Raw genomic sequence first — 24,026 nt, 5'->3', positions numbered from 1 at the left:
CCTTTCTCTGTTCCTCCCTGCATGCCCTAGGATGAAGAGGGGGTGGGCCTTGGTCTTCCTCTGAATGCCCAGCCGGCCTGTGCCCTTCCCCAGTTTCCACCACATACAGAGGAGCCACACTCCCACTCCCTGTCAGCTGTTCCATCTCTCCCTCGGAATCAGATTCCAACAGGAGCATGGCAGTTAAATGAATCGGGCTTCCCTACTGACTTTGCTTGTCAGAAGGTTGCAAAAGGTGAACACATGACCCTGGGACACTGCAACTGTCGTAAGTACATGCCAGTTGCCGAGTGGCTGAATTTTGACCATGTGACTGTGGGGATGCCACAGCGATTGTTAAGTGTGAAAAAGGGTCATAAGTCACTTTTTTCAAGTTCCATTGTAGTTTTGAACAGGCACTAAAAGAATGGTTGTAAGTTGAGGATTACTTGTTCCAACAAAAAAAATTCTCCTCTTCCACTGTGTAAGGATAGCCAACCTTCTCCAGGGAATTTCCTTTCAGGAGATTTATGTGGTAGTCATATTCCTTCCTTTCTTTTATGAATAAGAGTTTAGTTAAGCCACCATCTGTTCAGTTTATAGTAATATATCCTGACTGGTCGGAAGACTGTTATAAAAATAAAGCACGCACTTCAGCATTGCTCACTTCAACATGGTTATTATGTCTGCAGCTAAATGAGGAAAGAACCGTCCCACTTGAGACAACTGGCATTTGGAGGGAAAGAATGATAGAGCTTTCAAATGTCCCTTGATACTAAAACTCTTTAAAAATAAATAAATAAATACAAGCAAAACAGATATATTAAAAAACCCAAGAATCCCAATGAGGATTCTAGCTCATGCTTTGCTTCTATAACAAAGGTAGTCCTTGACTTGCAGTAATTAATTTAGTGACTGTTTGAAGTCACAACGGCACTGAAAAAAGTGGCATAGGACCGTTTCAGCATCTCCATGGTCACGTGATTCGGAGGCTTGACAGCTGACTCACGTTTACGACAGTTTGCAGTGTCCTGAGGTCATGTGATTCCCCCATGGTTACCTTCTGATGAGCAAAGTCAATGGGGAAACCAGATTCACTTAAGAACGGTGTTACTAATTTAACAGCTGCACGGATTCACTTAATAAATGCGGCGAGAAAAGTTGTAAAAGGGGGCAGAACTCACTTAACAAATTTCTCACTTCTCAACATAAATTTTGAGCTCGATTGTGCTCACAACTTGAGGACGACCTGTATTCTGTATGGCTTTGCTCCTACATTATTTTAAATTTTGCTATTAAATAGTTTTAATGTCAAGGATTATAAAAATGAGGTCCAGGTGCCAACATTCTTCTGCCTACTTTGTATTGTGAGATGAGCAGCATATAAAGTTGATAAATAATATTCCCATTCACCTGAATCCATGGAAACTTTAAACTTCTTCCAGTATCATTTGTAACTATTACAAATCATAATGATGGCAAAAGATACTGAGTTGGGTGCCTCAAAAAGAACCACATTCTCAAAAGACAGTTCACTAGAAATAATTTCCTCTTTGGACTTTCAACAGAATTAAAAAGGGAGTGCTAACTGCTTTCAGGATGCCTACCCAAGCAAGATGCTTCAAGAGGACTGTGCCCCAAATTTAACAAAAAATAAACAAAACTCCCCCCAAAAAGAACCACCTATAAATATTTAAGGGTTGAGGCTACCAAACAGATTTCAGGGTGAATGGGTCTTTCACAAGAATTTCAGTAGATCCAGACTCCCAATAATATTATTACAGATCAATTTTGCAGGCCATAAAAACAAAGGTTGTATATTCAAGTGAAAATCACTGAAAGAAATAACTAGCAAAGAATGGCATACAGATCAGGCCTTTAGATAGAGGGAGAATGGACGGAGGGAGGGAGGGAGAGAGAGAGAGAGAGAGAAAGAAACTGTCTCTATTTGTGATTGGAAATGTTCTAATATTCTGAAACTGTTTCTAGCAATGGAGAGAAAAACCTCAGAAACCTTTGAAGCTGGAAAAACAGCATTCGTTTATGTACAAACGTTGCCCCCCGAAAGAAACATTCTTGGTACGTGGTGTACCATATTAGCCGATTAAAATAATGATCAAGTAAGATGCACATACGTATCCCTTTGGAATATCGACATCATCATTGATTCCAGGATCATTTTCTAGGTGCTGTTTGATTTTATCTTCTAATCCCGCCGCATCTGCACCTTGATACTGATCAATTCGCACTTTGTTCCGGAAGAAAAGAAATGTTGGAGTTGCTGATATATTGTTAGTAGCAGCTGTCCCCTAACATTGAGAAAAACCAGTAATTAGCACGGCATAGAAACATTTTAAAAGGCAGCTGGAGGATGGGGGATGGGGTGGAAAGCTTGGCTCAGCTGCAGCTGGTGCACCAATTGTGACCCTACCTGCAACGGGAGGCCCCTTGCCACACTCATTTGCACACTTATTACTCTCTTGGATCAGTGCAATGTGCTCCACAAGGAGCACTTGGAAACGGTAATTGGTACAAAATAAACTGGCTGGCGCATTAGCAATTCAAAGTGTATTTTTTTTTTTATAAGTTATCAAGATGGCAAAGATATCTCTTCCTTCCTCCTATTTTCCCCACAAAACAAGCTGAGAGAGCGAGACTGGCCCAAGGTTACCAAGCCAAGTTTCATGCCTACGGTGGGACTAGAACTCAGGTCTCCTGGTTTCTAGCCTGGTGCTTAAGTGCTCGAGCAAAGTGGCTTCTTATAGCACTTATCTCACAGTTGCTGAACTGGTTACCAATTAGTTTCCATGTTTCCAGATACAGTTCCAAGTGCTGACTTTAATCTCTACAGCCCAATATGGCCTGACATTGAGGAACTTAGCAATAGCAATAGCCCTGAGATTTATATACCACTCCATATTGCTTTACAACATTCTGAGCAGTTTACAAATGTCAGCATATTGCAATCCTCAATTAGCAACCTCGGAAGGATGTAAGAGCTGAGTCAACCTTGAGCCAGTCAGGATCGAACTTGCAGCGGGCAGAGTTAGCCTGCAATACTGCATTTTAACTGTTGAGCCAGCAGGGTTCCTAACAGGAACTTAACACAGACAGACTCGCCTAACTTGTGCTGCGCACATGCTACCGGCATCTGTTGATAGTCCCCAGAAAGGTGGGGTGGTTTAGGATCACTAGCAAAATTTTGTGGTTGCAATACCCATGTTAGGAAATTGCTTCTTTCTGGAATATAATATAATTCCATTATTTGGACACAGTATTCTACTACAGAAGTTAAAAGACCAGCTACATTGATTTCTGACTGCAAACTGTTGTGCTTCTCAAATATGATTAACTAATTACTCTTAACTAGGTTTTGTCAAGTTGGCCTATTTAAACATAACTAAGTGATTCCACACCACAGTTAATGAATTAGCTAAAGCAAAGACAAAATTTTCAAATTCTCCCTTAGGTTGATAATCAATGTATAGTATAAGTAGAAAAAGAACAGGTGTTTGCAAGCTTATTATGGCAGCAAGGATGAGTTAGACAACTTATCGTAGATATTTTACCGAAGAATGCATGGATGGTTGGATAGTTAATATATTTTAAGAGTTTTATCAATAATAAGCCATGATTGACTTCCTGATATACAAATCTATAGTCTTCCATTATGGCAATTATGTTTATTGAAGTCAGTTGGTTCCTAAATGAAATTTGCCATTTCTAAATCTGTGAGAGTTGTTCATTCATAATCAGCCAAATATACATACATAGCACTACATACCTGGCACTGATGTACATCAACTTCCAAAAATGTTGCTTGGGGATATTTATTGCTCAAAGCATTGAAAGCAGGAGCTACCCTCAAACAAGGACCACATCTGCCAAGAAAAAAAGAAAGAAAAACACACAACTGAACAACACAATTTGTCATTTAGGTAGCTACAGTCATCCTAGAGATTCAGTTGATAATACAAACTGGAACAAAGAATAAATGAAGATGATGATTGGTACTGGAAAAAGCATTTCTTCACTGCCATGTATATAAAGCTGAAAAAAAAATCTAGAGGCAACATCAAGCTCAGTTGAAGAAAAATAGAATATACAGTTTCCTACCTTCTCTGACTACCATTTTATTACAGTTGATGCCAAGCCAAGCGGTGGGCCATAACCTGCGAAGGTTATAACACTTAACAACTGTAGTAATTTACTTCACAACTGTGGCAAAAAAAAGGGTTATAAAATGGGGCAAAAGACACGTAAGTACAGGACCACCTGTATATTTATAGCTATACTTATTTTTATCAGAATAAAACTGGCAGTGAAAAATAAGATGGCAAATCTCAGTTAAGTTAGTCATTTAAAAAGGAAAGAATGCTCAATAATAATATATTTAGTCATTTACTGTAAGCACAGATAGTCCTCGACTTACAACAGTTCATGTAGTGGCCGTTGAAAATCACAAAAGCACTGAAAAAAAATGAATTATGACATTTTTCACAGTTACGAACTTTGCAGCATTCCCCATGATCATGTGATCAAAATTCAGATGTTTGACAACTGGTTCATACTTATGACCATTGCTGTGTCGCAAGGTCATGTGATCCCCTTTTGTGACCTTCTGACAAGCAAAGTCAATTGGGAACCCAGATTCACTTAACAACCAGGTTACTAAGTTAACAACTGCAGTGATTCACTTAACAAATGAGGCAAGAAAGGTTGTAAGATGGGGCAAAATTCACTTAACAAATGTCTCACTTAACAACAGAAGTTTTGGGTTCAATGATGGTCATAAGCCAAGGACTACCTGTATTTGAACAAGTTAACTAAAGGAAAAAAACAAAGCTAGATTTTAAACTAATAGAATTTGTAGAATGCACAAAGGCAACGGAACACAAAAACAAAGATTAGTTTTAAATACGGTTCTATTGTAGAACAGGGAGCAGTTTCTCACTCCAAATAATGCAGAATAGAAAGTTTGACAAGTCTAGTCTCTCTACTCTTCAACAGACCACAAGAAAAATCAACCCTTCAGATGCACCAACTATCTTCTCCTGCTGCAATTACTCAATGTGTGTCGGGTCTGTAACAGAATAGTTCAAAGACTATAACAAAGGAACAAAGAATACAGGTAGTCCTTGATTTACAAATATCCGTTTAGCGACTGTTTAAAGTTACAATGGCACTGAAAAAAATGACTTATGTCTGGTCTTCACACTTATGACCGTTGCAGCATTCCTACTTAAGAGTGATGGTCATGACAATATATATTTAATCATTCATATAATCACAGCTGCAAGATTAGCTTATGCACAACAATGGAAAGGTAAAGAAACTCCAAACAAACTAGAAATAATTAGGAAAATTTGGATGTGCGCAGAAATGGACAAATTGACTAAGGAATTAAAAAATAAGGATGAATCGGACTATTATAAAATATGGGATAAGTTGGTTAGATAAGAGGAAGGATCAAGGCAATAAGAAATGATTTAATGTGTGTGTGTGTGTGTATGTATATGTATGTATGTGTGTGTGTGTGTGTGTGTGTGTGTGTATATATATATATATATAATTATATTATATTATATTATATTATATTATATATATATATATATATATATTATATATATATATATAAAATATATAGAATGTAAACATGTATTATTATGTATTTTTATATGTGATTTAGCAATGTAAGACAAAGATGTGAGTTAGGAGGATTGTACCATGTTCAATGTTTTTAATGTATTTTTTGTTTTTGTTTGTGTTTAATAAAAATTAAAATTAAAAAGAGTGATGGTCACTTTCCTCAATAAACAAATGAACAAGTACACTATAGTGTTTTTGGCTCATTTGTTTATTTGGAATCTCTTTATCTAATTTTAGGATCTGTGTGGAGAACAGATCTTGTTGTAGAAAACATTTATGCAAAACTATTGGAAACTCAAAAGCGTTCACAAACTTTTAAGCACTATTGTACCCCTAATTGTACCTCTCAACTTTAACCTCATTGATTCAGTCTACATGACCTTACAGTGATGATCTATAAACCATGCTTTATCATTCAACAGAAAATAAACTGGACTCATTGCTTGGCTTTATTTTTCATTTTCTTCCTATCCCAAGATTCATATTATAAAACTTTCCACTAGTGAATTAGTAGTCTCTTGGCACACTTCCTAGGATATTTTCTTTCCTGCATAGTTCAAAATGGGCATTCACCCCATTTCCTTTACTTACTTTATACAAAGTACAGATAGTCCTCGACTTACATTTCATTTAGTGACCATTTAAAGTTATAACGGCACTGAAAAAAGTGACTTGGGAACATTTTTCAGTTACAGCCTTTGTAACATCCCCATGATCATGTCACCAAAATTCAGATGTTTGGCAACTGGTTCATATTGTAAGCTTTGGAAACCTTATTCAACACTGCCACATAGATTGAGAAAGTGGGAGGGTGGTGATTTTTATTGAGTAGCTCTTAGGAGACAAAATAGAATTCTTTTGTTAGTTCAAGGTCAAAGAGTATGGCGTAGGAAAAACTTACTTTGGGATTGGTTCATGTGATGTGATGATGAGGAAAAAGGGGATGGTTTGTAGTTTGGGACAATGTGGGAAATCCGGGTGCTATTCTAATATAGGTACTTTTGAGATTATGCCTGTCTCAGAGTTACTGATTGGAATGGAGGTTTCCTGGAATGCTGACACATATTTATGTCCACTGCTGTGTCCCAAGGTCACTTTTTGCAACCTTCTGACAAGCAAAGTCAATGGGGAAGCCAGATTCACTTAACAACCGGGTTACTAACTTATCAACTGCAGTTGTTTCACTTAATAACTGTGGTAAGAAAGGTTGTAACATGGGGCAAAGTTCACTGAACAAATGTCTCACTTCACAGAAATTTTTGGCTCAATTGTGGTCATAAATCGAAGACTACCTGTATCTGCCTAGTATCTAATTAATTGTTCACCTTCCTCACTTCTTGGGCCTCTGGCCTTTCCGTCTTATTCATTGCTCACCTTTCCTTCTATTTTGTAAGGTTCTTTCTGTCTGAAGCTTCTCTATGTCCCAGGACATGTTTCTACGTAGGAATCCTCAAGTCTTTCTTCCCTTTATAGAATCCTCAAGTCTTCCCTCCCCTTATAGAAGCTGAATTGCAATTCACTTCCTTGAGTACACAGTCCAAGAACCTATTGTGAAATTGATTAGGGTCAAGGAACAGGCAGGTGCCTTCCAGATGTTGTGGATAACATCTCTAAAATCCAACCACACAGCCAATGTTTTAAAATTCTGGGCATTTCATCAAAAATACTTGTCAGAAACCAAATTATCAACCCCTCCCCTCCAAGTCTATGATTCTGTATCCAGCAGCAGCCAACTGCATTTTAATTTGCGCTGCCCACATCTTGACTTTCATCCATGAAATTTAAAGAAGAATCTATTGGGTTTCTTAGGCAGGCCACAAAAAATGCAATAATGTTACTAGCTCCTACTCGCTTATTTTCAGCCACCGCTTTTCAAAGAACCCCGCCATCCAAACAGAAATTTACTGAGATGTTGGGGCCAAAATCCATCAGCACAATTTCCTCCAACACAAATGTATCCTAATCTCTTCCAAAAACGCTTTCAGCCAGCACCACACTTTTAAACGATGACAGCAGAGATTGTTATTAATCAGTTATGCCGGAAATATAAGATATAAAGTTATCTCCAAGTTCAACTGAACTGCGGCCAAAGCATTCATTGGTGGTTCACCAAGTTTGTGAGAAAACCTTGGCAGTGCCCAATAATACCAGACAAAAAGGCATGGCCGGATGTGTTCATTGATACCATTTAGGCTAATATCTCTTTCCAGAATTGTAAAGTAGCTGGGTGTGGCTTGGTGGGCATGGCAGGGGAAGAATACTGCAAATCCCCATTCCCACCCCACTCCACTAACCTGCTTTCCCGCTCCATTCTCCTGTGCAGGGCAACAAAAGAAGACCCAGCCAATCAGCTGGGACTCAGGAGGCAGAGAATAGATGGGGCGGGGCCAGTCAGAGGTGGTATTGTCCGGTTCTCCGAACTACTCAAAATTTCTGCTACCAGTTCTCTAGAACTGGTCAGAACCTGCTGAATACCACCTTTGCCACAAGCTAAGTCTTAGTTAAGACTATCAAAGACTGACTTATAGGAAAGAATGTTACTGGTAAACTGTCTGATGACTTTAATGATCCACCCTAAGAGATTTAGTTAGTCTGAGTTGTGCTTTTAGCACAACTAAACACATAATGATCGTGTTGCAACTTCTGGCTTGGTTTGGAAGTGAACTCCCCAGTTTGTACAACATCCATAATTGGCCATTCTGTGTCAAGATGGCCAAGATTAGCCATCCAATGCAAAGGTTAAATTGCCGTATTATGTCTTCTGATCTGATTCTGAAATAGAAGAGGAAGCCCCTGTAAGAAGCCTACATTGGAGGCCAGCACATAGAACTAAGCCCAGTGCAGCAATCATGTTTGACAGCTTTATAAGAGTCAGCTTTCTATATATTAGGATCTCTAGTATTTCTGGGGTAGGACCCACTTCCTTTCTTCTGTGTTAATGGTGACTCCAAATATAAGACTTACATGATAATCGGGTAGATTCAAAAAAGGAGACAAAAAAAGTTGGAGGTTGATAAGTAGATATAACCATTTCCTTTGAGTTCCTAGATGGGCCCTAAGAGGAGTTGTTAGCTCATTGGGTGCTGATGTCAGACAAAAAGGTAAGCTTTGAATTGAAATTGATTGCTCCTGTATGTAAACCAGAGGATTGGATCCTGACTGGGACAGGAGCAGGCAAAATCATCCAGCATAATGATTTCAATTAAAGGTCATCCAGCATAATGATTTCAATTAATTGACTGCAATATTTCTTTCTTAAAAAGGCCTGCTATCTATTGAAACTATTCTGAGATCCAAAGTTCAAAACAGCTCTGTTATCTCTACTTTATTTAGGCACCATAAATGAGAACAATAATTGCAAGTTTATGCATTCTGTTATGCTCGAGTCCCATAAATGCTTTATTTACATTTCATTCTAAGATGAATTTTAAGAGATGGCATAAGCCTACCTCTTTTCTGAGATCTACATTCCTGCAAAGCCAACTCATCAGCAACCATCTGCTCTGGAAAGTATATTTTCCACTGTGGCAAAATGTCTACCGCTGCAGGTCATACTGAAGGAAATTTACTTCAGTTTTTACCTGCTCTGCCTGGTTACTGTCTGAATGTTTCAGCTATTGAGCTTGGGAGCCCCAATATATGCTTCCTTCCTTCCTGTTTGGAAGAAGACAGGGGTTTTGACTTTGTTATTGAAAGAGGAGTCAGTGCTTTCTTTCCTTCTTCCTGGGTGCTATAGGTAAGATTTCTAGTCCAGTCTGATTACCTCTCTGAACAGCTTTTCTTTAAAAAAAAAAATAGTCTCTGATCAGAAGAGGAGGATAGCTGGAAAATATTTTCCAAGCATTCCTAGCCTGTGGACAGATCATAGAAATAGAGAACCTTCTCCATTGCAATACTGAAAATAAAAATGAAATTGCAGTGTTGTTTTCAATCCTTTGGAGTTCTTGCCTCCAAATAGGCAGATGATGGAAGTCAATCAGAGCCCATGGATGGGCTTTTGGAAGTAAAATGGAAAATGATCTACAAAGAGGTACGGTCTCCTCTTATCACATTATTTAGCTCTGGGAAAAGCATAATGGGATTCCCTATGCCCTGCATAGAAATCAGGACCAGCCAAAACAACCGAGGCCTGGGCTGCTATGTCAGCTCATACCACTCCAGGACTTTTCTTGCAGCTGTTTTTCTCCAACTCAGCTCCACATTCAGCAACCTTTGGTTCCTCTACCATCATTCTCTTGGTGGGGAAAAAGGAGATTTAGTTTATTTTTCCTGAGGCTTTGGGAAGTTGGGTGCTGTCATTTTTTTTCTGCTCTCTCTCCTGGAATCTCTTCTGCCAAGTTGCCTATTTGCTTTGGTAGTGACCAATTCATAACTGGCTTCCATTGTCTGGCTAGCTGACTGGGCTTTATCTCCTAGTGCTCACACTCCCCAAGATTTTGAGTGTCCTTTGCATCTGCTAAAAAGTCACCAAAGTGGATGTCACCAGAAGCCTAGCCTGCTGAGGAGCGTAGTTTTCAGCGCTGCTGTATTGTGGAAAGGCTCAAAGCCCCTATGCTTTATTCTGCCCCATATGAAAGTCCAATTTGGATTCTACCCCCATCTCCTTGCATGCTTTCCTGTATTAAGATACTGCCTCCTGCAAAGACATTGATCAGTGGGTAGTATGGCTGACAGGAGGCCCCTTCCCAACAGAATGGGGAGTACCAGTTAATATCTTTCACTCAGAGTTCCAAAGATGGAGCAGACAAAAGCCATTTCTTTCTCTAGAAAGCAGAAGAGAAAAGGAGGGAATGTCCTTCTTGGACAGAAATAAAGCTTAAACCAGTGTTTCTCAACCTTGACAGTTTAAGGATGCGACTGGCTGGAGAATTCTGGGGATTGAAGTCCACGTATCTTCAAGCTGACAAGTTTGAGAAACACTGGCTTAAGCCTTACTTTCCAAGGAGAAGTTGCAAGGGAGGGGGGGTTTCCACCTTACCGATTTTCATTTTAAAATTCTTTCAGACTTTTGCACGTTATTGAACCAATCCTCGCCCCACACATGGTATTACGACTCCAGTCTGGGTTTGGATGCTAATCAGTTGAAGAAGAGACTGGACTCAAATTGTATAGGTTCTCCTGCCGGAGAGTGTGTGTGTGTGTGTGAGTGATTGGACTAGAATCGAATAGAATAAATTTATTGTCACTTTGAATGTAATTGGCCCACGTTAAAAATGAAATTTTGTTGCATACCGCTTTTAAAGGGTCACCACCTCCAGCATAAGCTACATCAAGGGTCTTCAAACTTGAATAGTTTGACTTGTGGACTTCAATTCCCAGAATTCCTCCTCCAGTCATGTTTGCTGAGGAATTCTGGGAGTTGAAGTCCCCAAGTCTTAAACTTGCCAAGTTTGAAGACTTGTCGACTTCAACTCCCAGAATTCCTGAGGTAACATGACTGGAAGAGGAATTCTGGGAGTTGAAGTCCACAACTCTTAAAGCTGTCAAGTTTGAAGCCCCCTGTGCTACATAAACATAAGATAACTAAAATAAATACAAAATTATGTATATACCCACATATATTATATATGACACAGAGAAACAACCCAGAAGAGCTCCAAGGTCCCTTCCAGCTCTATTTCGAGTCTGACTTAGTTTGACTTTATTCAGACTGGAGTCACACATTTTGGGGCGAATGGTCCCCCCCCTCCCTCCAAATGATACTCCGGCTATTCCTCGATGGTTCCTCGCTACCCAGAGAGGAAAGGGGATTCCACAACCCATAAGACACCGCCTCAACACACACACACACACACCCCGCCCTGAAAAAGCCACCTCCTTCCACTGCGACCCGCGGCGCTTGCAAGGCCGCTCGTGCGAACCCTTCGACGCTGGTCTGCTGCTCCGTGTAAGGGAGGGAAAACCCCTCGCGGAGAGAGACCCCCGAAAGGGCGGCGAATGGGGCTCCTTCACTCACCCTCTCATGGTGAACTTGGCCACCGCCAGCCGGCAGCCGGCGGCGCTCAGTTCGCTCTGGAAGTCGGCGTCGTTAGCGATCACCTTCACCCCGACCATCCCGGCAGCGACGGTCACGGGCGGCGGCGGGAGGGAGGCTAAACGGCAGGAAAAGCGCCGGCAATTCGTCGCCCGGTATCTGCACAGTCACGGCGGGAAGGAGGAGGAAGAGGAGGAAGACGCACGCCCAGCATGCACCACAGCATCTTTTTGCGCAGGCGCGCGCAGCTCGGCCCCTTTCCCCGCTCCTTCCTTCATTAACCTTTCCCCGAGCGAGTCATTCAGGCTCAAGGGATAGAGTGGTGAAGAGGGGGGGAGAGGGAGAAGATTGGGCAGAGCCGACTTCCGGTAAGCGTGAAGGAAAAAAAAAAAAGAACAGAGGCGATTGGGCGCAGAACGGCGCCGGTCTAAGCGTGGTGCCTCTCTATGGTGAGCTGCTTGTAAGAAGTTGTGGGGCGGGGAGGAAGATGGAGAGCGGAAGGCCTCCTTGTTTTCAGGCGGAAGTCGACTTCATCAAGGGCTGAGGCCTTTTAGGTTCTGGAAAGGAGCAAGGTTGCCATCTTGGTTGAAGGCATGCGATTTATGAATTAGAACAAGGGTCTTCAAACTTGGTTAAATTTAAGACTCGTGGACTTCAACTCCCAGAATTCCTGAGGTAACATGACTGGAGGAGGAATTCTGGGAGTTGAAGTCCACAACTCTTAAAGCTGTCAAGTTTGAAGACCCCTGAATTAGAAATACAGGTCTTTTGATGAGATTCTGTAGTGTATGTATGTATGTATGTATGTATGTATGTATGTATGTATAATAATGTATGTATGTATATGTGTGTGTGTGTATGTATGTGTGTATATATATGTATACACACACACACACACACACATACATACATCCAGAGAGGGGGCTTAAACCTTTGTGGTATGCTAATTTGCTTTTATTAGGATCCTTTTACATCTGGGAACATTTGCCAGAGAAAATTAAATAGCATCAGTAAAGGTGGTGCTTTTACTACTGTATATGTTGTTTTACGCAATTCATTACTTAATACTGTGATTAGCTCTTGGGGCATATCAAAATTCAAACTGTAAACTACAGAACAATGACAGAAATGCCATAATAATTATGGCATTCATTACTTGAATCTCAGCTTCAGTGAAACAGTGGAAATTTAATTCAATGTGTATGGCTGTCCGGCTTGAAACCATGACTTTGAGCAGATAGCAACAGTTAAAACATTTACAGCATAATCAGTGCAGCCAAGCTAACATCTTTATCTTTATCTCACAGGTTCTTTTTTCAAGAGACAACTGGACTTTCTGGTTTTTCTTTGGAAATGTTTTGCTTCTCATCCAAGAAGCTCCTTCAGCTGTCTGGAAGGAGTCCTTCCATTCCCCACCATCCAATCAGAGCTGAAGAAGCTTCTTGGATGAGAAGTGAAACGTCTTCAAAGAAAAAAACCAGAAAAGTCCAGTTGCCTCTTGAAAAAAGCATCTTTGGGACAACCATGACCTGGATGCCTGAGAATCTCCATAGACACCTATTTTTGTCTCCATCTTTACAATTTATATTGTTTTATTTGCTTCCCAGTATTCTTGATGAATGCATTTTATTTTTTCTTATGTACACTGAGAGCATATGCACCAAAGACAAATTCCTTGTGTGTCCAATCACACTTGGATAATAAAGAATTCTATTCTATTCTATTCTATTCTATTCTATTCTATTCTATTCTATTCTGTTCTATTCTGTTCCTATCCTATCCTATCCTATCCTATCCTATCCCATCTCTTTTGCACCGGTTTGTGGAATCTGAGAATCGGCTTGATATCAGCAAGCATTAAATTGCTGGAACCCAAATTATCCTCCCAGGAATCCCTCCCAGACATGCTCCCTTACACATCTCATCTCCTGCCCCATGAACATTTCACTCTAGCACTGATGATGCTACCTAGTTGGGTACAACAAAGACTATTACAAAGTCTGCACTACTACTACTGTTAATCTTCTCATTACTCCTTATCACCCATCCCCTCCCACAAAGTTACTGTATGACTGTAACTTTGTTACGATTTATATTGTTTCATAGTATGATTTGCTTATTGTACCCTATGACCATCATTAAGTGTAGTACCTGATGATTCTCGACTATTGACGAATGTATCTTTTCTTTTATGTATACTGAGAGCATTTACACCAAGACAAATTCCTTGTGTGTCCAATCACCCTTGGCCAATAGAAGAATTCTATTCTATTCTATTCTATTCTATTCTATTCTATTCTATTCTATTCTATTCTATTCTATTCTATTCTATTCTATTCTATTCTATTCTATTCTATTCTATTCTATTCCACTCCACTCCCTCCACTCCATTCCATTCTATTCTAACGAAACGTCTGCAAAAACAAAAAAACCCAAGCAAGCTCAGAAAGCACCAAGGACCCCCCCCTCCCCATGTTAACCCTGAGCTACAAATAATCTCCTTTATCGATATATTTCACTCTGCTTCCTCACTCAACCCGCGCTCGCTTTCCCCTCTCCCCACCCTACGGAAGGCGAGGCATCGATGCGACGATGCATCATCACGGACCCCCCACCCCCTCTTTCCATCACGCCTCCCCGTCTCCATGGCTACCAGCCTCTCGCCGGCCAGAAGGCGGCTGCCGCCAAGCACACCGCGCGGGGTGCCTTTTGCGACACTTGCGGCAGCCGTGGCGGCCGCGGCCAGTCCCGTCAGCTGATTTCCAGCGGCGGCTGCGTTGAGCCCCGGCGGAGGGGCGAGCAGGAAGCGGAGCCGGCGAGGGCGGTCGCGGAGGCTCAAGGCGACCTTCTTGCAGCAGGGGGAGACGCGGGAGGCTGCTCCCCGCAGACGAAGCAGGTAGTAGTCCGTGTGGGGTGTGTGTGTGTGTGTGTGTGTGTGTGTGAAGCAGCCCGACTCCCGTTTAAGGCTGCGTTAAGGTTGCCATTTGGGAAGAAGATAACCGTCTGCAGCCTCCAGGCTCCCTCTGTAACTTATGGTTTGCTTTTCGTTTCCATTGCTGACAGCAGGATCCCGGGGCTTCCTCCGCCGCCCTTTTTCTCCTACACCCCCTCGTTTGATTCCCCCCCCCCCCATTTCAGAAGCGGGAATTTGTGGGTGTCTGTGTGTCTTTACAACCTGGAAGGCTTTATAAGCACCCCTTCAACACCACCACTACCCCTTATCCCCTTCTATCTCCTCTCTCAAGTGTCGTTTTGATGCTGTTGTTTTTTTAACAAAATAGGATTGTTTTCAGGGTGAGTTCATGCCAGTTGCCTTATCTGGGAAGCAAGATGTCATTTTCTGGAGAAATCCACTCATTTGGCCTCCCACCACTCAGGGTACTATGAGACAGCCATCTCTCTCTCTCCCTCCCTCCCTCCCCTCTCTCTCTCTCTCTGGATCTCTTCAAGCAGGTTTCCTACCGCCCCCCTTGGGATCGATCGATGGATCGATTATGTGCCATCAAGTCAGTTTCACCTCCCACCGACCACAGAGATGCATTTCCTCCATGAGGATTTTGTCCCCCCACCCCCCCAAGCTGGTCTTCCAGCATTGCACCCATTAAATGCCATAATTCGGTTCCTTAGCTCTGCTGCTTCTCTTTCCTTTCACTTTTCCCCAGCATAAGATCCTTTTCCAGAGAACTGGGTCTTTGCATAAAGTGTCTGGGATGGGATAATGTGATCTTGCTAATTTGTGCCATGAATGAGAACTTTGGGTGGTTTCTGACTACCCTTGAGATAAGAGAAGAGAAGAGGTTTATATATAAGAAAAATATTTATATTTATTAACGCACACACACATATAATATAGATATAGATATAGAGATAGATTAGATAGATAGATAGATAGATAGATAGATAGATAGATAGATAGATAGATAGTTATTGTTAGTTGCGAAGTCGTGTCCGACCCATTGTGACCCCATGGACAACGTTCCTCCAGGCCTCCTTGTCAGTGGTGGGATTCAAATATTTTTACCACCGGTTCGGTGGGCGTGGCTTGGTGGGCACGCTTTGTGTACATGCACACACTTTGTGTGTGCGCATGCGCCAAATGCGCACTTTGCACAGGCACAGAGGCGTTTGCGCAGGCGCAGAGACGTTCTAATTCACCTCCTGCAAGCCTGCACGATCCCGGTCGCTTCAGCAGCTGCCGCGTGGCACTCTTCTGTGCCGTGCAAAGCAGCTGTGCTTCAAATTCAGCAGATAAAAGTGAGTATGGGAGCCTGGGCAGGCGAGTGGATCCAACAGCAGAGCAGCGGAGAGAACTGGTTCGGTCTCCGCTGCTCATTGCTTGGCAGAACCGGGCTCGGCAGAACCGGGCTGAACTGGTAGAATACCACCACTGCTTCCTGTCCTCTACCATCCCCTGGAGTCCATTTAAGCTCATGCCTGCTGCTTCAGTGACTCCATCCAGCCACCTCATTCTCTGTTGTCCCCTTCTTCTATTGCCATCAATGGTTCCCAACATTAGGCTCTTTTCCAGTGAGTCCTTCCTTCCCATTAGGTGGCCAAAGTATTTGAGTTTCATCTTCAGGATCTGAACCCTTCTAAAGAGCAGTCAGGGTTGTTCTCTAAGATTGACCAGTTTGATTGCCTTGCAGTCCAAGGGACTTGCAGGAATCTTCTCCAGCACCCTTTTTTAATATATCTCTATATCTGTCTGTCTGTCTGTCTATCTATCTATTTATTTGTCTGTCTATCGCTCTGCCCTGCCCTGCCCTGCTCTTCATGGGACACCATTACTTCCCAATTTGTACCAAGTCTGCCTCTCCGTCCCTCTGATATTCTTCACCCTGTTTGAATGTCATCCTTTTCAGTAACCAGATCTATTCATTTCTGCCTGTGTCATATGCAACCTTGTTTTCCTGGCAAGAGATCCCCCTTTTGTCCACTTACCATTAACTCATACTTATTTTGGCAGGTTTTCCTCAGTCCCAAAATGAGAATCCGTTTTTCCATTGTATTTTAGTAAGATGATCTATTTTCACATCCATGAAACGGAAATGTGCACATGGATCTGTGCGCATATTATAGTTCTCTTAAAACTCCTCACCCAGATCCAGAGATGAGCTTGGGGAACCATGAGAATTCTAGGAAAACATAAAATTCTTCCTTTTTGTTTTTATTTTTAAATAGTTACTTACTGCTTTGTATTGATTGCTTCAGATGGAAGGAAGCACTCCGGTGATCCCAGCGATGCATTTGCTGTTAGTGCACCGATGAATATCTAGCATCATGTTGTTGTTGTAGTAAAACCATTGCTTTGAGGATGGAGGCGTTATCCATGTCAGAGGTTGTAGTTTTGCTGATTTCAATGGCAGATTCCTTATTGGAACCATATAACAAAAGATACCTTCTTCTACTTCCATTTGATGCGAGAAGGAACTATCTCTTTTCTGCACATACTGTATTTGGATGGCTGATAATTCTTTTTGGCCTGTACTATACTTGACTTTCCTTAGGGTACAGTACAGGGTTACACTGATACATAGAAACTATTATTCTCTTTTCCTTTCCAGCTTTTATTTCCTGCATAACATTAGTCTCATTAGACTAATTTTGTTATGTGTACTTCACACATGAACCATTCTGAAGAACTCTAGAGCAGTAGTGGCTAACCTTTTTGGGTTCCTGTGCCAAAAATTGTGCGCGCATTAGTGTGCGCGCACTCGTGTGCCAGCATCCAGAATGCAATGCACACACCCCCACACACTCCCCCTGCGCATGCATGCGCAATCTCCCCCTGCCACCCCCTTATCTGCACTGTGCCTCACAGCTGATTTTTGGGCTGGTTTGAGGCCTTTTTCGGCCTCCCAGAGGCTTGGAAAAAACCTCTGCAAGGCTTTTCAGGCCAAATAATATGCCCATTTCGTCACTTCCGGTATTACAGCAAGTGATGTAACAGGCCTATTCATCCTGAAAAGCCATGCAGAGGCTTTTTCCAAGCCTCTGGGAGGCCGGAAAAGGCCTGAAACCAGCAGAAAAATCAGCTGTGAGGCGCGCACATGTGCAGTGAGGTAAGTTTGCCTGCAGCTCGCGTGCCGGCACAAATGGCTCTGCATGCCACTTGTGGCATGTGTGCCATAGGTTCGCCATCACGGCTCTAGAGTGTTCTGTCCCAAAGGTGCTTTCTTCAAAGGACACCTAGACTTTTCTTTGTATTCCCCCCCTCTTTTTTTTCCTTCTCATCCAAGAAGCTTCTTCAATTCTGAATGGTGGGGGGGGGAGTTGGGGAAATGAAAGGATTTATATTCCTTGCCGTCATTGGTAGTTAGCACTCTCTGAGAGTGATTGAGGCCACATGGGGGGTTATTTATGCTAAGGATCAGATGACTGCAAGGAATATAAATCCTTCCATTGCTTCCACTGCCATTCAGAATCAAAGAAGCTTCTTGGATGAGAAGCGAAATGCCTTTAAAGAAAAACAAAGAAAAGTCCAGTTGCCTTTTTAAAAAAACACCATTGGGAGAACCATGAGTGAGACTCTTCAAAGACATCTAGAGCAATGGTTCTCAACCTGTGGTCCCTAGACCCCTGGTGGGAGGGGCTGCAATGTCATCTCAGGAGGTCCACGAAGGCTTGAAGAAATGTTATGATTTAAATCTTGAGTTAAGTCTTGGGGGTCTGTGGCCATCGTCCGTGGCCACAAAAGTTATTTAAAGGGGGTCCGTGGTGAAGTATAGGTTGAGAACCACCGATCTAGAACAGTCTGTTTCCTTCCATGTCATGCTGTTGGGAGATTGTGGGGGACTAGTTGGGCTTATTTTGTTTGGATCATTATGCCTGGAACTGATTGAATTGCTTGTGATTTGGGGTTCTACCGGTGGAAACTGTTAGGCGTTAGCATGCTCCAAAGGAAAATTAGGTTGGTTTAGAAATGGTGTTAAAAAGCTCTACTGGAGTTTATGGTTTGTTTTCACTAAGATTGGTTCAGGAAACCATAATAGCGTGGATCATTATCATAAATCATGTTTTACAAGCAATAATTGAAATCATACAGTGTTATCAGTTAAAACCAAATAAATCCAATTATGCACTAGTTTGCTCTAGTTGCTGATTGCTTCTTTTTTCCCCCCTCATCCCTCTTTCAGATTATCTTCTTAGCACACGTTCTTTTCCAATGGCCACTCTTTTGGGAAATAAGAACTGCTTAATGTCTGTGGAGATTCTCAGTCATCCAGGTCATGGTTGTCCCAGAAGTGATTCTTCAAAAGGCAACTGGACTTTGTTTTTCACAAAACAAAAGTCCAGTTTTTGAAAACAAAGTCCAGTTGCCTTTTGAAAAAGCACCTTTGGGACAATAATTTCTTAATAATATTGAAATCGTGATTGGTAAATCAAAGTGCTGAGCCTTTTTGGTATAGCAACTATACTTTCCAGTCAAAGTCTCAAGCTTTTGAGATCATACCTTAAATGAATTTCATTTCTAATTATGATTACTATATTGGTTTATTGCCAAATAATTGCAAACAGAATTGCTGTGTTGAAGCAGAATTAAATTGAAGGGTTGCAAAGTTTTCCACAATACTCTTTTTTTCTGTCATGCTGATTAATATCCAATGTGAAGTTAATGTAATTACTTAGGGTGATTTTTTTTTAATGTCTAGAGTTCTGGAATGTAAATATGGCTCAACAGCACATACTTCCAATAAGTGAACATGCAAATGAGTGAATTTATTTTAAGCATCATCGGTTTAAGGAACATAACCTTAACTGAAGAACTGAGAGGTAATTTATATCTGGAGGAATTGTATTTTCTATCATCATATAATTTTCCAAATATAAGATTTGACTTGGGCACAGTACTGTCACCGTAAATATTTGTAGAATGTTGGAGTGCCTTTAACCGTTCTGTTTATTATGGATGGTTGTGTTCATCCAATGTGCTTAAACTTGATTGTTTAATCAAGATTATTGAATAAATAAGGCTTGGTTTGGTGCACGAAACTTTTTGTTGTGGCCTGTTGGCCGCCGGCCACTCCAGCAGCCGAATCAGAGGATGAGGAAGAGGTGTGGGAGTGAGGGTCAGCATTGGGGCAACCTGAGAGCTCCGAGGTGGAAGAGGGAATGGAGCTGGCAGAGAGACAGAGGCAGAGGCAGAGCTTGGGCCGTCCATTAGCCCTCAGATGGAGAGTCAACAGCCCCCAGGTCTAGAGGTGGCTGATGAGGAAGAGGAGGACCAGCTGGGTCCAGTGCCTGACGCATGGATGTGCAGAAGGGAGAGGAAAGGGGAACAGTGGAAATCTATGGGCCGGTCCTTGGGATGGAAGAGCCACTGCTAATAGCGAAGCCCTACCCCAGCTCTGGGGATAAAAGGCCGGGTGGCGGAGACGAATGGATGTGGCAGACAACTGTTCATCTCCCTGCTGGACAGTCTTGTTAGCCTGCGGTGAAAGAGAAACTTTTTGCCAGGGCTGTTGGTGCTCTTAATAAAGGAATCATTGATTTAACTTCAGAGGGTTTGTCGTGTTTGGGGAGCTGGATCAGAAAACTTTGGATGCTTTTAAACCATCGTTTACATATCGTGGTCTATATTAGGCTAAGTATAAACAAGCAAGCTATATTTTGGTTCATCAAATTGTTGAAACCAGTGTGATGAAAGTATATCAATTACTGTATTTATAGCCTGTCTTTCCTTTGGGAATTTAAAAACGATTAAAAACACCTGTGAGGCAGACTGGATTGAGAAAAAGTGATACAGGGAGTCCTCGACTTATTTATTTAATTTATATTGCCACCTATTCGCCCATGGCGACTCGAGACAACTTAGACAATGTAAAACCATATTTAAAACAAAAAATAAAAATAAAAAAACAATAAAAACTAACAAAAAGAATCGAATAAATTAATAAAGTACAATAGAACAAAATCTGGAAAATAAAAATAAAAAATAAAAATCATCCCTCAACTCCCACCCCCCGCCCTGACAAAAGCAGATCACACTAGCCATTTGAGGGACTCCATCCCGCTCTGGCTTCCCCAGGCCCGTGGCAAAGCCAGATCTTCAGTGCCTTCTGGAAGAGTGTTAGAATGAGGGCCATTCTAATGTCTGGGGGAATAATATTCCAGAGAGAGGGAGCCACCATGGAGAAGGCCGTTCTTCTGGGTCCCACCAGGTGCACCTCCCTCAGGGATGGGACCTGCAACATCCCCTGCCTCCCTGCTCTAATGGGTCGGGTAGATGTGACCGGCAAGAGACGTTCCCTCAGATAACCTGGTCCCAAGCCATGAAGGGCTTTAAAGGTGACTTATCACCACAATTGAACCCAAATTTTCAGTTGCTAAGCAAGACAGTTGTTACGTGAGTTTTGGCCCATTTTATGACCTTTCTTGCCACCGTGATTAAATGAATCCTCCAAGTTGTTAATAATGTGATTGTTAAGTGAGTCTGGCATCTTCATTGACTTTGTTTGTCAGAAGGTCACAAAAGGTGATCACATGACCCAGTGGGACACAGCAACCATCATAAATGTGAGCCAGTTGCTGAGCGTCTGAATGTTGACCATGTGACCATGGGAATGATGCAATGTTCGTAAATGTGAAAAATGGTCATAAATCCTTTTTTCCAGTGCCGTTGTAATTTCGAACAGTAACTAAACAAAATGGTTGTAAGCGGAGGACTAGTTGTACCTCAGCTCACTGGTGAGTTGAGTTGAGATTAGATCTTTTCCAAATGCCTTAACTACTATTTTACAAGGAGGGTTAAGTCCTAGCTTTGTAAATGTGTTGAATTTGTGGCACGTATGTTGCTTCTCTCATCTCTTGGGTGAGATTCCTCTCTTTACTTAAAAGAAATTTTAATCTACAGTTCTGCCTTGGATCCTATTTGGGCAAGGCACACCAAGCTAAATAATTTGCCAACATTTACAGTTAACAGAATAATTTGTATAGGATTTTCTGGTATTCATGTGTGTGGAAGAATATGCACAGTTTTCAACTGGAAAAAGTTAATTTAAAGTGTGAAATTTTTCCATGGATATATCCATGAAGCCTTCAAGAGCTAAACTTCAGAAATGTTCTTGTTACCTGAGAGTAATGCTAAATTTCATGCTGTATTTTAGGCCAAGGTTTGTTAAAGAAGTAGCATTTGGCTAGGTTTCATATTCATATTCATATAGAAAACCCAAACCAAAAAGTGTACATTACAGCAATAGCAATAGCATTTAGACTTATATACCACCTCATAGTGTTTTACAGCAATCTCTGGGCAATTTACAATGTAAGCATTATTTGCATATTTCCCCCAACAATCTGGGTCCTCACTTTACTGACCTCGGAAGAATGGTAGGCTGAGTCAATCTTGAGCCCCACCAGGATCGAACTCCAGGCTGTGAGCAGAATTTGCCTCAATACTACACTTCAACTACTGTGCTACCAGATCTCCATTATTAATTAATCACACTTCTACACCATTTACAATATCTCATTTAAATGACGGGGGGTGGGGGGCTTACAATAAAATTATGGGTTTGCAATAATGGATTTACCATAAAATTATGGTTTAGTATGGTGTATGAACCCAGGTTAAGTGTTCTTGAATATAATTAATTTTCTTAAAAATATTTTTTAATATGAGTATATATTGTAAGCCTATAGACCAGAGGTGGTATTCAGCAGATTCTGACCACTTCTGGAGAACCGGTAGCCGAAATTTTGAATAGTTCGGAGAACCAGCAAATACCATCTCTGAATGGAGATTTTACATTATCCTTCCCCTGCCACGCCCACCAAGCCACGCCCACAGAAGCGGTAGTAAAAAAATTGAATCCCTGCTATAGACTCTTTCCTGCCTGGATGAAGCCTCACTGAATTTTGAGTAGCAAGGATGCTGCACAGTTTGTTTTGTTTTTTGCATTGATGGAGAGATGTGAATGGGGCAGAGGAAATCCAAGATGAATTTCAACAGTATCTCCAGAAATTAATCTACGCTCAGGTTTTTTATATTTTCTTTTATATACCTGGATGCATTTTTGTCCCTATTGCAGATGCATGCAAATGCGTGTATACAAGGAACAGTTGGCGAGTTTCCATGGCAGGGAAGACTTAAAAAGAACTGGTTAAAAATAGTAATACAAATGTTTATAAGTTCTGTGTTTATATTTGGCACTACCAATTCATTTTCATCTTCACAACAGCTGAAGCCTTCCAGTAAGCAAGTGAACCAGAAGCAGGCAATAAAAAAATTACTTGTCTGTTTCCCCCTCATATCAATTGCCCTATAGTTGATTATAATGTTTGAGACAAGAAGTAAGCATATCTTTGGTTTTTTTTCTGTTTATGCGGGGTGGGGGTGTTCTTGTTTAAACCAATTTACTTCTTTTTTTAAAAAAAACAACAAACTTTATTAATTTTTTTAACACACACAAACAAAACATAGGATGTAGTAACATAAAATATCTTTTCTAGAAGAAACAAATAAATAATCTTATTTGAAAAGAAGATAATTCCAAATTATCACACTTCTATATATATATTTATCTTATCTAATCAACTTCATATCTTTTCAAAACTTTTCTTTAGTGTTCGGAGAGAAAGAATGAGAAAGACGGAGGGAGGGAGAGAGAGAGGACCAAAGACACTAAAGTGAATAGAAAGCAACAAAGTATATATATATATATATATATATATATATATATATATATATATATATATATATATTGGTTCGGGTATTTTCCCACGTCATTGTAGTTCTTTTAAAGTTGTAGCAACGTTTCAGCAGAATCTCATCTGCCATCATCAGGCTTCTGTATTGATACAGAATACAGAATACAGAAGCCTGATACAGAATACAGAATACATTGATACAGAATACAGAAGCCTGATGATGGCAGATGAGATTCTGCTGAAACGTTGCTACAACTTTAAAAGAACTACAATGACGTGGGAAAATACCGAACCAAGCCGAACACCATACATGTAAGTACCATGAAAACTTAAGAAAACATATATATATATATATATATATATATATATATATATATATATATATATATATATATATATATATATATATATATATACGTGTCATTGTACCTTATGTTTAAGTAACTCTGTAATTCTCCCCATATTAAATATTTCTGATTTTTAATATATAATTCAAATGTAGATAGATATATGTCTTTAAACTGTATTGAATTTTGTAACACAGATTAAGAAATCTACCATTATTAAAAGAGAATAGGACAGTGGTGAAGATTTCCTACGATTAAATATTCCCTTTGTGGAGTCCTGGAAGAGTGGTTTGTGCTCCAAGCTTTAAATTAGCTTTGTTTCAAAGGAGTGCAAGACCAAGCATCAATGCAGATGTCTGTAGAATCTAGTGGTTTCATCAAAATGATGAAACAAATATAGTAATAGTATGACTTAAATGCTCCCTGGA

At 40.9% G+C, this 24,026-nt stretch overlaps 2 protein-coding genes across 7 annotated transcripts in view; one reads left to right on the top strand and one right to left on the bottom strand.

Annotated features, from left to right (window-relative positions):
* TXNL1 (thioredoxin like 1) overlaps positions 1-12,109 on the bottom strand; it is a 29,685-nt gene extending 17,576 nt beyond the window's left edge. The window contains exons 1-3 of one of the 2 annotated variants that reach the window (XM_026666356.2): positions 11,585-12,109; positions 3,764-3,860; positions 2,115-2,288 (exon numbers count right to left, since the gene is read on the bottom strand). In XM_026666356.2, the coding sequence (XP_026522141.1) occupies positions 2,115-2,288; positions 3,764-3,860; positions 11,585-11,682 (369 nt within the window). In that variant the 5' untranslated portion in view covers positions 11,683-12,109. The remainder of the gene's footprint in view (positions 1-2,114; positions 2,289-3,763; positions 3,861-11,584) is intronic. The other variant, XM_087958595.1, reaches the window with a different exon arrangement.
* The window catches only part of WDR7 (WD repeat domain 7), a 265,074-nt gene continuing 253,025 nt past the window's right edge, over positions 11,978-24,026 (top strand). For 3 of the 5 annotated variants that reach the window (XM_087958592.1, XM_087958591.1, XM_087958590.1), the window contains exon 1: positions 14,330-14,498. The gene's annotated coding sequence lies outside the window, so the exon portion shown is untranslated. Of the gene's footprint in view, positions 12,052-14,215; positions 14,499-24,026 lie in introns of those variants that run through there. The other 2 variants (XM_087958594.1, XM_087958593.1) reach the window with 2 other exon arrangements.

Source organism: Notechis scutatus, chromosome 2 (genome assembly GCF_049901735.1).
Source record: "Notechis scutatus isolate UNSWTSFEM ecotype Mainland chromosome 2, rNotScu1.2, whole genome shotgun sequence".
Lineage (NCBI taxonomy): Eukaryota > Metazoa > Chordata > Lepidosauria > Squamata > Elapidae > Notechis > Notechis scutatus.
Note: the sequence above shows the minus strand (reverse complement) of the source record. Positions and strands in the feature narration are given on the sequence as shown.